The sequence below is a fragment of the Fukomys damarensis genome, unplaced genomic scaffold (assembly GCF_012274545.1).
Source record: "Fukomys damarensis isolate Sample0158 unplaced genomic scaffold, DMR_v1.0_HiC HiC_scaffold_12, whole genome shotgun sequence".
In the NCBI taxonomy this organism is placed as follows: Eukaryota; Metazoa; Chordata; class Mammalia; order Rodentia; family Bathyergidae; genus Fukomys; species Fukomys damarensis.
The window spans coordinates 54,082,045-54,096,003 of NW_022900924.1; the positions used below are offsets into that span (position 1 = coordinate 54,082,045).

Here is a 13,959-nt window from a genome sequence, read left to right on the forward strand (position 1 = left end):
CAGGTGCCTGGCACTCTAACACTGTGAAAAAAAAAAAAAAAAAGCAGGCTTCCTGCTCTAGCAGGTAATGATTTATGGTTATACAACTATTTGGGGTTAAATTAATAAGGTCTATATTATTATAATTATGTAAATCCTGTCTACTACTAAGTCAAATATTGTACTACAAGCACAATTTCTTTTGTATACATTTCTTTTCAGAAAGTGAACTGCCACTCTCTCTCCATTAACCTCGCTTGATCTTTTTTCTTGGACCATGGATACACCGAATTGAGTTAATGGTGGTGTTTGGCTTAAACAAAGACCTCACACATATATCTTCTTATTTGTCCATGAACAAGATATAATTACACTTCTCCAATTGTTTGCTCTTCCCTCCCAAATTCATTACATTGAATAGTCTATCAAATTCTCCTTGATCCCCAAGCTTGCATCTTTCTCCAGTGGAAAGTGATCAGTTTCTTATCCTTACCCAACCAATATTACTTTTCTTCTCTTTTTTCTTTTCTTTTCTTTTCTCTTTTTTTTTGCGGAGAGGAGTTGCTTTTGAGACAGGTCTCACTGTAAGCCCACCTGACTTCACACTTGTGATCCTCCTGTCTCAGCCTCCCCAGGGCCCATCAATTACATTTTCAATGAACAGGTAGGTGCTCTCTGATGGAATAAACAAAAGAAAGATTTTGATAAGTTTATGAAATTTACTGTTAACCTCAAAAATAAGATCCACTCCGTTTTAATACTGACTAAAAGGAATACAAGAAAACCTTAGGAGTAACAAAACCCTTCCGAGGCCCCCTGCGGTGTATCCCTCCGCACCAACCTCACCGGCCGTGCTGTTTATTTTCTCTCCTAGTGGACGAATGCCCCTCGGACTACACGGTGGTGCTGCCCGTGATCGGGACCATCGTGGTCGGCCTCTGCTTCTTGGGTCTGTGTATCTACTCGACCCGCCTACGGCGTCAGTCTGACGGGTACCAGAGGATCTGACCTGCACCGTGGAAGATGAAGTCTTTCCTCACATCCGAGATGCCGCGCGTGCTGGGCAATGTAAACCACTACGTTCTACTAAAACCAAGGGAACCGTGTTTGTGACCTAAATTCAAGTAGCACATCAATTTCTAAAGTTTTCTGTTATGTTTAAGAGTATTTTCTAGTTTCCTTCAGAATATTTTAACCACTCACGGGCAACATTTGAGATATGCTGAGTTAACATAATATTTCTAAAGTGGCATTTGCCCCCAAATTATAAGCCTGAGTATCAGTGCTACGTAATACTTGCTTATGTTTTCCATTTTTTAAAATGCCTTTGCTGGCTGAGCATGGTGGCACACTTCAGTAATCCCAGCACTCAGGAGGCTGAGGCAGGAGGATCGCTGAGAGTTCAAGGGCAGCCTGAACTACAAAGCAAGACCTACCTTGTCTCAAAAAAACAAACAAAAAATGCCTTTGCTCTATCAAATGGAATTTCAATGCTTTTACCACCTGTTTTTATTTGATGTACATATGTCCAGGGTGGTACCCACCTCCTTTTCTTCTTTAATTTTTTTTTAAATCATCAAAAAGAAAGAGTTAGGCACGGTGATGCATGTGTGCAATCCCAGCACTTGGGAAGCTGTGGTAGGAGGGTTGAAAGTTCAAGGCCAGCCCAGACTACAGAGTAAGAACCTGTCTCAGAACAAACCAGCACACACACACACACACACACACACACACACACACACACACAGAGTTTGGGGGGGTTGTATTTGTGGTGCTGGGGATTGAAACCAGGCCCTCACTCGTGTCAGACAAGCACTTTATCCCCTGTTCTTTTTATTCTGGAGACAGAGGTGAGTCTGAGGTACCCAGGCTGGCCTCAAACATGCTTCACCCTCCCGAGTACAGAGACTACAGCCGTGCAACATCCAACCTGGCTTGTCTGGGCTTCTGTGGGAAGCCACCAAGAGGCGCAAATCAGCTTATCTTATTTATGTGGATGATTCCTGCTCCGGAAGACCAAGAACTAAGAATTAGCTGTCTATAGACAACATAATAAGCATGCACCCATATTCACAGGGCTTAATTACTGAACATGTATGTCCGACTCTAGGCTAAGCAATTCACATCCGTCTCCTGTAACCCTTACACTGTGCAGAAGAGTAAGCTCGAGGGAACTGAATCATTTAGTGTCACCCGCCTAACAGGGGGCAGAGCCAGGATTAGAACTCATGTCTGCCTGGTCCCAAGGGCTCTGACCTCACACCAAGGTGCCTACAAGAACCATAACTCTCAGGGCCGGGGATTTAGCTCAGCGGTTTGGTGGCCTGCCTTGCAAGTGCAAGGACCTGAGTTCAATCCCCAGTACCAAAAAAAAAAAAAAAAAACAACCATAACCCTAAGTTCTGCCTACAGTCTCCCACCAGCTAATGAGGCAGCCCATCTTTAATAAACTACCCACTCCCTTGATGGTAGCTAAGGGGCTCTACAAAATATTAGTTGCTCACAAACTGACTTCTCAAGATACGCTTTATTTCTTCAAAAACAGGGAAGTCCTCTTGCCTCGAAACAACTTTCCTTTCTTTTTGTTTTATTTTGTTTTGTTCTGTTGGTACCGGGGATTGAACTTGGGTCCTTGTGCTTGCAAGGCAGGCAGCGGAACCACTGAGCTAAATCCCCTGCCCCAACTTTCCTTTCTTGATTGTCGATCGCCCTCTTGCGGTCGCTTTTAAAATTAAAGCTCTTCTTGGTCTGCTCTTTAAAATTAAAACTCTGATTTACATTCCTACTAGGTTTGGCTGGGATAAAAAGGAGCTAAATCGGATGTCAGCAGCAAAGACCACATATCCCAGAGGGATTCCCTCAAATAGACCTAGAGAACATCTTGATTTCCCTGAGTTGTTCATTTATAAGTCACTAGGGTCCGACTTTAGTCCTATTAGAATATAGAATTATATTAAAATGTTTCATAATAAAAATTTATTTTGGAGATCCATTCATGTCATTTGTTTTTAATACCTGTTTTGTGTGCTGCATGAAATTTTCTTTACAATCTTCTTTGTGGCAGGTTTCAGGCTGATGCTTGAGTCAACAAATTAAATCATCTTTCACTAATTTCTTCTATTCAAAGCTCCATTGCCAAGTTATTTCTAGGTAGGATGATCCTGTGGGGGGAAAACTGAATTCCTGAGAAGATAAACCACATGAAAGATGCAAGTTAAATCTCTCTTTCTCTTCCTCTTGTTGAGACAGGGTCTTGCTATGTAGCCCTGGCTGGCCTTGAACTCATAGAATCCTCCTGCCTCAGCCTCTCACGTGCTGGGATCCCACCTGCAGACATGCCAACCACATCCCTGTTTTAGTGCAGTATTGCCATAGTTTCCCATGTGCTCAGCCACACCGATGAGGGGCTTACTCAGAGTGAGGCCTCACCCCAAAACACTGCTGCATCTCCGATCCAGGCCTCCGTGCACAAGCACATTTTGTGGGTACCGGGGGCCTGTGACATGGAGCCCGAACCACTAACAAGAGATCACCTATATCCCTGATCGCTGAGTGAGGATGTAAATCCCAGGAAGCGAGCCTCACAAACCCAAACAGAAGAGAGCTGCCCAGCCGCCGTCCATTTGCAATCAAGGCGAGAATGCCCTCGGCCTGGCCGGCGCTGTGCAGGTGGGACCCCAGCAGTGACCCCCAGAAGGCAGAGGCCAGAATGACCCTAGGAGGGGAAGCAGCTTTGTGGATGACGGTGACACACAGCCCCAGAACACCTGGCTTCCCACTGCCCTGGGATCGGGACTGCGAGAAGCTTGGGCAACGGTCCTAATCACTTTTCTTGTTGCTGAGCTAAAATACCCGACAGCCAAAATTAAAGGAGGAAAGGCTTATTTTGACTTGAAGTTCGTAGAGGTTTGAATTCATAGCTGGCTGGCTCCACGGCAGGGTGGCATTGAGAGGGGCATCGTGGAGGAGAAAGTCTGTGGCAGGCGGGCAGGAGACGGGAGCATCGCGCAACAGCAGCAGAAGCTGCCTCCCCCTTTCCTCCCTTCCAGGCCTTTTGTTTGGGTACCGGTGATCGAACTCGGGACCTTGGACTTGCAAGGTAGGTGTTGGAACCACTGAGCCAAATCCCCGGCCCTCCAGGACTTTTGAGCAATGTCACAAACACCCAGGGTGAGGCCTTCACGTTACCCACACCCAGAACTGAGGCAGACCAATCAGTGGGCCGACTTAGTAATGACCCAGCCTCCTCCGTAAAGCCCCCGTGACCATACCTTTCTCCAAACACAAGGGTCAAACTGAGCCCAGGGGGAGGCAGCCCGCACCCCCCATCTCCTACCCAAGTCTCAGTCCCCAAGGTTCAGAGGCTCAGAGTTTCCCTGGCCCTGTGATGGCAGGAGACGAACCCAGATCATGAGGACCAAATGGATTGTTTAAAACAGTAATTGTAGGCCCAGGATCTAGCTCAGTGGTTCCACCGCCTGCCTCGCAAGCGCAAGGTCCCGAGTTCAATCGCCAGTGCCAAAACAATAAAATAAAATAAAATAAAACAGTAACGGTGTTGGGTGAGGAGGGGAGCCACTGATTTAAATGTGCCAATTGACAGCTGTCTGCTCCACACCCAGCTCCACCTGACTGCGCACCACAGCTCGTGGCTAGCGATGTTTACAGGCTCCGAGAGGAAAATATGAACACGTTTTCCTCGTTAATGAATAAATACATAGAAATATGACAGAGAAAGCCAAGGGCCTACTTGGCCATCTTCTGCATTCTAGGGTGGCCTCCTAGAGATCTCTAGTGAACGATGGCAGGATTTCGCTCCGTATTCGCTGAAGGGATGTCACAGACAGATACTTGGTTTTTTAAGACAGGGTCTCACTATGTAGCCCAGGCTGGCCTCCAACTCAGGGCGATCCTCCTGCCTCAGCCTCCTGAGTGCTGGAATCGCAGGCGTGTGCCACCAAGGCAGGCTGCCTTGCACACCTTTCAACACAGGCCCTTGGCAGCAATGCTGGGCCTCCACCACCCAGCTGGAAGCCCTGGCTGCCACACCTCTAGTGCCAACTTCCTGGCAGCCTCCAGGAATCTTCCCATGCTGGTTCATGACCACTGTCCAGCTTCCCTCCCCCTGGCTTCCTCCCAGAGCCTCACTTATTGCCAAATTGGGGCTTCCTTCGGCCATCGGGCTCCCCTGCACCAAAGCTGAGGCAAAGTGAACCGTAAGCGTTATGGGGCTAGGGTCCTGGGCTCGGCACCAGCAGCTCAGGCGGCCAGATAATTCCCCTGTGACCAGCTGCTGTGGACAGCCGAACTCCTGCCCAGCTGTCCAGGTGTGCGGGCGGTTGGATCCCCACCGCGGGAGCCTCGCAGCCTTGGATGGGATGGCACATGCCTATAATCCCAGTATTGGGAGGCTGAGGCAGGAGGGTTTCTGTGAAGTCCAGGCCAGCCTGGGCTAGTGAGACCCAGTTTCCCAAAACCTAAATAAACAAATAAATGTAAGCTAAAAAACAAAAAAATAAGTACAGACAAATCAGTGTGAGGGAGTCTTTGTGAAGATATTTATACTCAGGGAGCAGTTGAGTCTCCTCATAGCTCTTTCCCAACCTATCTCAGAAACTGCTTTTTTTTCAGTGCAGAGCATTGAACCCAGGGCCTCTTCCATGCTAGGCAAGCGCCCTACCTCTGAGCTACATCCTCATCCTCCAAAATTATTCACTCATGAGGTTCAATTTTCTTGTCCATTGCGTGAAAACCATAACAGTAGCTCCAGAGGGTTGTTGTCGGTACCAAGAGAGACCGGTGAGGTACCAGAAAGCCAGTCATCTCTGTATGGTAAAGCGCTATATAAATGTCATTCCTGTTCCTACCCCTCCTTGCTCAAAACTCAGCCAAGGGAAGGGCTGGAAAGCTGGAGGCGGAGAATCAGACTCGAGATTAGCTGCCCTTCGCCCCAGCACCCTCTGGGCACTGCCCGGGGGGAGTAGGGTTCGGCTGTGCCAGCTCCCAGCGTGGGAACACAGTGTGAGCCTGTGGTGCAGGACCAAGGTGGCGCCGTCCCGGGAGAGGCTGGCCCGTGGCAGCATCCGGGCTAAAGCCCAAGGCCGCCCGATGACAGAAGCAACCTGGTTCCGTGGAGAGCGGCACCGTGACCAGGCCAGGGCTCCGCAGGCCGCTCCACTCCGGAAGTGGGGGCTGCTCTACGGGCCAGGCAGAAAGGTGGGGGTGGCTCCTGAGACCGGGCCCCCTGCCGCCTTGCGGGGCCCCACTTTCCTTTCTGCTTTCACCGCTTGGGGAGTCACAGTTACGCGTTGGTGTCTCTAGGATTAAACCAAGGGGGGAAATGAAAGTGACTCACCAGACTGTGGAAAGACAGGGCGCTCCGATACCTTTGCAGGAAGAGGCAGCCACAGAGGGTGACCAGCCACACGGGAAGCCCCGAAAAGGTGACAAGGAGGAAGTTTGTAAGTGGGAGGCGGGGTGCTGGAGATGGGCGCTCTCCGTCCGCACAGCTTTTCCACAGGAACAGGACTCAGGCGGACCCCACCTGGTAGACCAGGCCTACAGAGGAACCGGAGGGCCCAGAGGAGCCTTTCGGAGCAGCTCATGAGACAAATGCCATCCTCCCTGGCCCTTGACAGCCTTGGGGACTGCGATAGGTGCCCGACTCGGCCTCCTGCGGAGCTGCCCCAAGGCCCGTGTGACTATAGTAAGCTCCCTGAAGGAGATTCCACAGGGGCTGTGGGGAAACTGTTTCAAATGATTAACAGCCCACACTTTTTATGTTTCATTTTTCTGAGACAGGGTCTTGCTATGTGTTTCAGGTTGGCCTCGAATTCACAGAGATCCTCCTGCCTCAGCCTGCCAAGTGCTGGGATCACAAGGGTGTGCCACCACACCTAGCTTATTGGGAGATTTTGGACAGTAGAGACAAAACTGATTGAGGGCAGCCACTAATTTATTTAAAATTTAGGCCACCGATGGCAGGACAGGGAAATGCTGTAACCACAAGATTCCAGCCAACCCCTATGAAAACCTTTTGAATTAAGTAGGGACGTACCAGCCAGGTGAGAATGGAGCCAGCCCACACCCACTCGTGTGTTGTGATTGTGTGGATCCACACAAGTGGGGGAATCAGTCCTGCTCAAAATTTTGCCCACCACAGGGCTGGGTACAAATGACAACATGACAGACCTTTAGCTGGCAATCCTCCTGCCTCAGCCTTCCAAGCACTGGGATCATGGTTATATACCATCACTCCTGGCTATTTTGGGAAATTGCGGGGAGTGTTTGTTAAAGGCACTCTATGTAAAGATTTTTTTCACATCTATGGTGAGCTATTTTTGGGTGTCTATAAATATGTTAATGCCAGCTGCTGTCCTGATGGTGGGGCCGTTGCTGAACACAGCTGCAGGAGGGCTCGGATTAAGTGCCTGGTGGCCCAGGATTCTCCACCCTACCTGGGTCACACAGTAAAGCAAACTCAAGAGCGCTGCTTCAGGAATCCCTGTGAGCACTGCCTTCGATGGTTCTTAAATGCAGTTTGGCTCTTCGTTCAGAAAAGAGAAGAAAAAGAAAGAAGTTAGCGACTTCCTTTGGAGAGAAGCTCTTTAAGGAAGAAATTAGAGGGGATGTAGGAAGAATTAAGATGTGCTGTGTGCATGCAGACGCCCCACAATAAATGGGATCATTACGTACTGCAAACACGGGCTAATAAAGAATTAGCAGACGCCTCTAATCCCAGCGCTGGGAGGGCTGAGGCAGGAGGATCTTCTTTTTACACCCGCTTTCCCTTCACAGTGAGACCCAGTCTCAAAAAGCAAAAAAGAAATAAAAGCTGAGCAGAAAGCTGGGAGTGCAACAGGAGACATTGCAAGGGTGACCTACAGTGCCAAAAGCAACCAGGAAAGCACTGCCTCGTGTTCTCCTGGATCAGACGGTGCGCGGCCGAGGACACTGTCTGCGGAATCTGTTTAAGACTTCAACCCTGAAACCCGAAGAATGACTCACACAAGTTTTGTGGCAGGTGCAAGTCTACTTTCCATAAAAAATAAAAACAAAAAGCAACCAGACTTGCTGCTCCAGAGCGGCTGTGCCCAGGGCTGCACAGCTGTCCGACCCCACCTTCGAGGCTGCAGCCTCAGCCGGGGAGGAGGGCAGAGCCGAGAGAAGAGCCGGCAGGCTTCTTCCAGAAGGAACAGCTTCCCGCTGCAGGTTTCTCTTGGCATCCTGAGGCTCACAAGACCTGGCATTGCAGCCAGAAATCCAGCAAGGTGAAAATAAAAAAGAATTCTTTCCAAGAGCAGAGTGGAGGAAATCAGGGCAAGGATATTCCGGGGCCCAGGCACACGCCAGGCCCGCAGATGAAGCAGCAAGTGGCCCAAATCTCCCCTGCGCCCTCCTGCATAGACTCGGTGGCCCCCTCTTGCACTCACCAGAAAGGTCAGGTTTCACTGCCTGGCTGCGCTGTAGCACAGGGCTGGGGTGCTCTTCCGCGAACCCCAGGAGTATTTGGGAGCATGGCGCAGGCAGAGCAGGCGCGCGTGCATCTGCAGCTCTGCACACCTTGCGGGCCTGTCTGAGGACTTTCAGAGGGACAACACCGGCGCGGAGTCATCGGCACGGGCTGCACGCAGCGGCACGTGGGTCGGGTCTGTGTTTCGAGCATTCGGCCACCAAGGCAGACGCTGCCCTAAGCAGTCGCGGATGGTCCAGGACAGCCGCAGCTGCCACAGCTGCCACAGCCACAGCCCGGCCCGGCTCGGGAAGAAGTCTCCCCCCAACCTCGAGCACACCCATCCCATCACCCTTGCTGCTTTCCGAGGCCTCCCTGGAAGTCGTCTTTCCCAAGAGTCTTTTTTGGGCACTGTTAGGGCCGCCTCGGCATCCTGAGTCGATTCGAAACGTTTCCCCTTCGTGGTATTTTGACTGTAGGAAAGAGCCAGGGTTACACGGTCCCTGATCGCCAAATAAAGCAGGAGGGGACACAGTAATATTTTGATTTGACAGAATTGGCTGTAAACCTTTGCTCAATATGGGTGATCAAAACTACGGTAAATGTTTGAAATTTGTAAAGGGTTATAGTGAAAAACACGCTGCCCGCCTTGCCACTGATTCTGCTCGGAACACTCCCCTCACTTCAAACACTCTCATCCCACTGTTCTAGGTAATGTGTCTTTTACTGCAGTAAATTTTAAAAATTCAAGCACCATCACCCTTTGTACTGATCACGGCCCCTGGGACGTGGGAACGGGCAGACATCGGCGGTGGCCCTGTCCCTCCCTGACCTTTTCTCCGCTGCTTCTCAGAGAGGCGGCAGCTGCACCTGGAGGGACCCGGGTGGGGTGCAGGGGCGTCACGGCTCCTTTCAGCACAGCGGAAGGTGGCTGCTGAGGTACTCAGGATGCAGAGAGGACCCTGGCTGGTCCCCTGGCCACCCTCTGGGGGTGATGGGGGAGGACGCGGGGGGGCAGCGTGACAGCTGCCAGTCGGTCAGCAGGAAAAGGGAAGGGCGGGCCCCGTCTCTCCAGCTCCCCCCTCGGGCCCTTCCGGTCCCAAGTCTTTCACCGCCTCCCCCTCTCAGACAGAGGAGGCTTGGACCAAGTCCAGCTGAGCCAGGGCAGGGACCAAGGGGTCCTGAGAGCGCCTCGTCTTCCAGGAAGGAAGGCTCTTCCCACCATGAGCACAGAATGACAGCACCCAGCCCGAGACCCCAAGTTTGCCAGGCAACCCTGCAAACTGTAATCCAGCACCTGCAGGCTGAGGCAGGAGGATCATGAGAGTTCAAGGCCAGCCTGGGCTACACACACACACACACACACACACACACACAAGCGGTTTTTCAAGTGTATCTAATCACACACAGCCAGAAACATTTTAAACGAAGCAACATCTATTATTCTGTGATGTTGGGTGTGGAGCACATATTGAACAGCGCTACCCTAGTCTCACTTTCTTGGCAGTTTTTCCAAAGATACTGGTCCACACCTTCTTCAGAAAACCCACGTCCTCCTGTCAACCACCTCATTTAATGGAGACAATACAATAAATTCGCGTGAGTTTTGGAAGCTGATTCTCAGGGTGCTCCGGGAATCCCCCGTGGTTTCATGGGAACGGGCACCGCCTTTTCTCTCTCCTTCCCCATGGTAACCCTGCCTGCCCAGTGACAGGAAGCTCTTGTGCCTCATATGTCCCCTTCGGGGGGGCTTCTGGGAACAGGAACCCTGCCTGCCATGGCCAAGGGAATCTAAAAATGGGCAAGACAGACACATCGCATTGAAGGAACGAGTGTTCTTATTTTATTTTCTCACATTTAAGAGCTAGCTTTACTGTATGCTGGGTATTTAAATGGCATAGTATTTGTTCTTTTTTTTTTTGAGACAAGCGCTCACTCTACATAGTCCAGACTGTCCTTGAACTCACTGTGTAGCTCTGGCTGGCCTTGAATTCACAGCGATCTTCCTGCCTCAGCCTCCCCCAAGTGCTGAGATGATGCACGATATACTTTTCAACAGGGATTCAAGGGAGAGGTCCTAGGGAAGAAAACCATGGGAGAAAAATGTTTCCCTTTTATCAAAACCCAAGCACGCCCCTACTTCCCTGTCTTCCTCTCCCTTCCCTCTTCCTCCTGTCCAGCAGCAGTGCCCGCCCGTCTGTCTCTTCTTCCTGTGGTGGGGAGGGCACGAGAGCTGCTGCTCTGGAAAAGGGCAGGATTCCGCCCCGCAGGACGACGGGAACATTAGGGGGCATGGGCAGGTGTCCTGTGGTTTGCAATTGGGCCTCGCTGAAATAGCAACATCTGTTGTGAATGGGAACATTTTGTTGCTTGCCGTCCCCCCTCCTTCCTTCTACTCTCCCTCCTTCTTTCCTTTATTTTTTCTTTATTTGCTTGCTTTGGTTTTCTGAGATAGGGTCTCACTGTGTAGCCCAGGTTGGCCTCAGACTCCCAGCGATCCTCCTGCTTCAGCCTCCCGAGTGGTGGGATCGCAGACAAGCGCCACCACGCACCCATCCCTCCTTCCTTCCTCCTGGTGTCTCTTCCTCTCCCGAGATCCAGCAGTGCTGCTCCCCCACCCCACTCCCAGGCCTTCCCCCCTCCTCACGCTTTCCTCCCTCCAGTCAGCAGGGGTCCAGAGCTTTACGGAACTCAGCCTCCTTCCCTCCCCGCCCCTCACATCCAGGTTGGTTCGGGGCTAAGGAGACGCCAGGCACTGTGCCCAGCACTTACCCCGCTTTCTGATTCCGTCCCGTTCCATGTTTCAGGTGAGAAAAGCAAAGTGCACAGAAGTAGCTGACTCACATCTCACGTGCCCGGGGGCCAAGCCGGGACTGAGGTCTGAGGCCACCATAGCAAGCGCACTCACCCAGGGAGTACACACAGCAGGCAGCATTCCTGTGTGGGGGACGCAGAGTGGGAGACAGTCAGCTCGGACCGTGCAGGACAAAGCGTGTCAGATGCTGCCGGGTAAAACTGAAGCCACTCTACAGTTCGTGGCCAAGGGACATCTGGGAGGATGAACCTAGGACCTGTGCAGCCAGCCTGGCCTGGAACTCATGCTAAGAAAGCTGCCTAAGGACAGGTTACTGACATGCGTTCTGGGTTTTCTTGTAAGAGCGTTTCAGTTTGGGCTCTTACACTTATGTTTTTGATCCATTTTGAGTTAATATTTGTATGTGTTAGGAGGTAAAGGCCCAACTTCGTGTGTGTGTGTGTGTGTGTGTGTGTGTGTGTGTGTGTGTGTGTGTTTTGAGACAGGGTCTCACTGTGTTGTCCAGGCTGGTCTTGAGCTCCTGGTGACGCTCCTGCCTCAGCCTCCCCAGTGCCTGCCCCTCCACGCCTGGCTCCAACTTTATTCTTTTGCATGCAGTCAGACCAATGGCTCTAGCACCACTTGTTGGAAAGACAGAATCTTTAAAGCAAAGCAGTTCATGAGCCTCCCCTGATTAAAACCTTCCATGACTTACCACTGCATTCATCATAAAATTCAAAGTCCTCTCCTCCTCCTCACAATCCTTCCACACCATGCTCCCTGTCCCACTCCAGGCTCTAGCTCCTAGGTCTTTCATGGCCCAGAACAAGTACAGATGGGTTTTCTCAAAGCTTCCTCAGCTTTACATCTCACTGTAAATGTCACGTCCTTAGAGGGCTTTCTTCAACTGTTCTTCTTAAGTAGGCCAACTTTTTTTTGCTACAAAAAATAATTTGTTTTGTCTCTTTTTGAGAAGAGGTCCTTAAAAAAAGGCAGGCCTTGAATTCCTAGGCTCAAGAGCTCCTCCCGCCTCAGCCTCCAAGGAGCTAGGACTATTTCTGGGTTTTGGGGCTCTGAAGAAATTCCTTTCAGATTCTTGGTGTCCTGAAGAAAGAATTGGACAAGAGACTCGAGAAAGGTAACAAAATCGGGCTGGGGATTTAGCTCAGTGGTTCTGCTGCCTGCCTCACAAGCACAAGGTCCAGAGTTTGATCCCCGGTACATAGTGAGGTGAAGGCCAGCCCGGACTACTTAGCAAGATGCTATCAAAGAAAAAGAAAAAGAAAAAAAAAAGAGCTGGGCGTGGTGGTGCACCCTTGTAATCCCAGCACTCGGGAGGCGGAGGCAGGAGGATCGCTGTGAGTTCAAGACCAGCCTGGGCTACATAGTGAGTTCCAGGTCAGTCTCAACTACATAGTGAGAGACTGTCTCAAAAAACCAAAAGAAAAGAAAAAGAAAGGTAACAAGGATTTGTGTTTATTAAAGGTAGAAAAGAAATACACTGCAGAGTGAGATGGGGGGCTGAGGAAGGCTCATGGCTGCCAAGAGGTTAACCCCCAGGCCTTCCTAGAAACTGCTCTCCCATCCAAAAACAGAATTTGGGACGTTTGTCTTATTAGAAGCCCACCTGGCCTGACTTCAGATCTAAAATGTCCTATCAAGGACTTGCTAGATTTCACACCAGATGTAAATGAAGAGTTGAAGAGAGCACTTCCTGATTGGTTCCAGGGGCAGGGCCGGGAACTGTGTTCTGCGCATGTGTCCTGGGTCTCCCTCTGTGTTCTGTGCGTGTGTTCTGGGTCTCCGTGGGTGACACTACCTCGGCAGGTTTTGCCCCACCCTAGTCTCCTGTCTCAGGACTGAAGGTACACACACCATGCCTGGACCTACTTCATTCTTTTATTTTCTTTATAAATAAATATCTGAATTTACTACTTTGTTTACTTTTCACCTTGAGTAAATACATCTTTGCATTTGCCCTAGAGATTTTAAACAATTTTTGGGGATCAAACCCAGCACCTTCGCACCAAGGTGTAACCATAGCCCTTCTTTACTTGTTCTGGGACAAGGTCTCGTCCCATCGCTACAGTACCCAGACTGGGCTCAAACCTGGATCCTCCTGCCTCAGCCTCCCGGAATTCTGGGGCAACAGGTGTGCACCACGATGCCCTGGGGAGAATTTTGTATGTAACATGCATTTAACGATGAGTCATGTTGACAGGAACTAGAACTCGCAATGAAAAGGGACAATACTCTTACTTTACAGATTAACAGAAAGTCTGAAAGAGGGGCAAAGGTTTGTCCGGAGTCAGGAAGAATCCTTGGTTCTGATTTCCAAGACAGTTTCTTGTTCACATCTTTTATTTTGTTTTTCCAGTACTGGGAATCAATCTTGCTCATTTCTAAGATTGATTTGCTTTACTCCAATGTCACGCTTATTTTTCCAAAGTGACTGAAACAAAGAGGTGTTACTTTTTTCAAGAACAAATGGACGACACTGCAGCTCTCTTGCTGAGCCCGCGGGCTTTCCTTTCTATCAGCCGCTGAGCTCCCTCCACGAGGCTCCGCCTCCTTCAGGGCAGAACTGCCCAAATCCAAGATGGCGCCAAGCGCCCCGGCGTTACCGGAAGTTGCCTCACGCTACTCCGGAAGGGAAGGCGGGAAGCGAGCGAGCGGGTGGGTGACTCGCGGCGGGGCTGTAGGTGGGGCGGCGGCCGCGTTCCTGGCTTTCACG

At 50.6% G+C, this 13,959-nt stretch overlaps 1 protein-coding gene across 2 annotated transcripts in view; it reads left to right on the forward strand.

Annotated features, from left to right (window-relative positions):
* Positions 1 to 2,886, forward strand: part of Mcf2l2 (MCF.2 cell line derived transforming sequence-like 2) — a 246,785-nt gene extending 243,899 nt beyond the window's left edge. Inside the window, exons 32-33 of one of the 2 annotated variants that reach the window (XR_780283.3) lie at positions 854 to 1,047; positions 2,769 to 2,886. Coding sequence is in view for 1 of the 2 variants with exons in the window: in XM_010624295.3 (XP_010622597.1) it covers positions 854 to 987 (134 nt within the window). In the remaining variant the exon portion in view is untranslated. Of the gene's footprint in view, positions 1 to 853; positions 1,340 to 2,768 lie in introns of those variants that run through there. The other variant, XM_010624295.3, reaches the window with a different exon arrangement.
* The last annotated feature ends 11,073 nt before the right edge of the window (positions 2,887 to 13,959 follow it).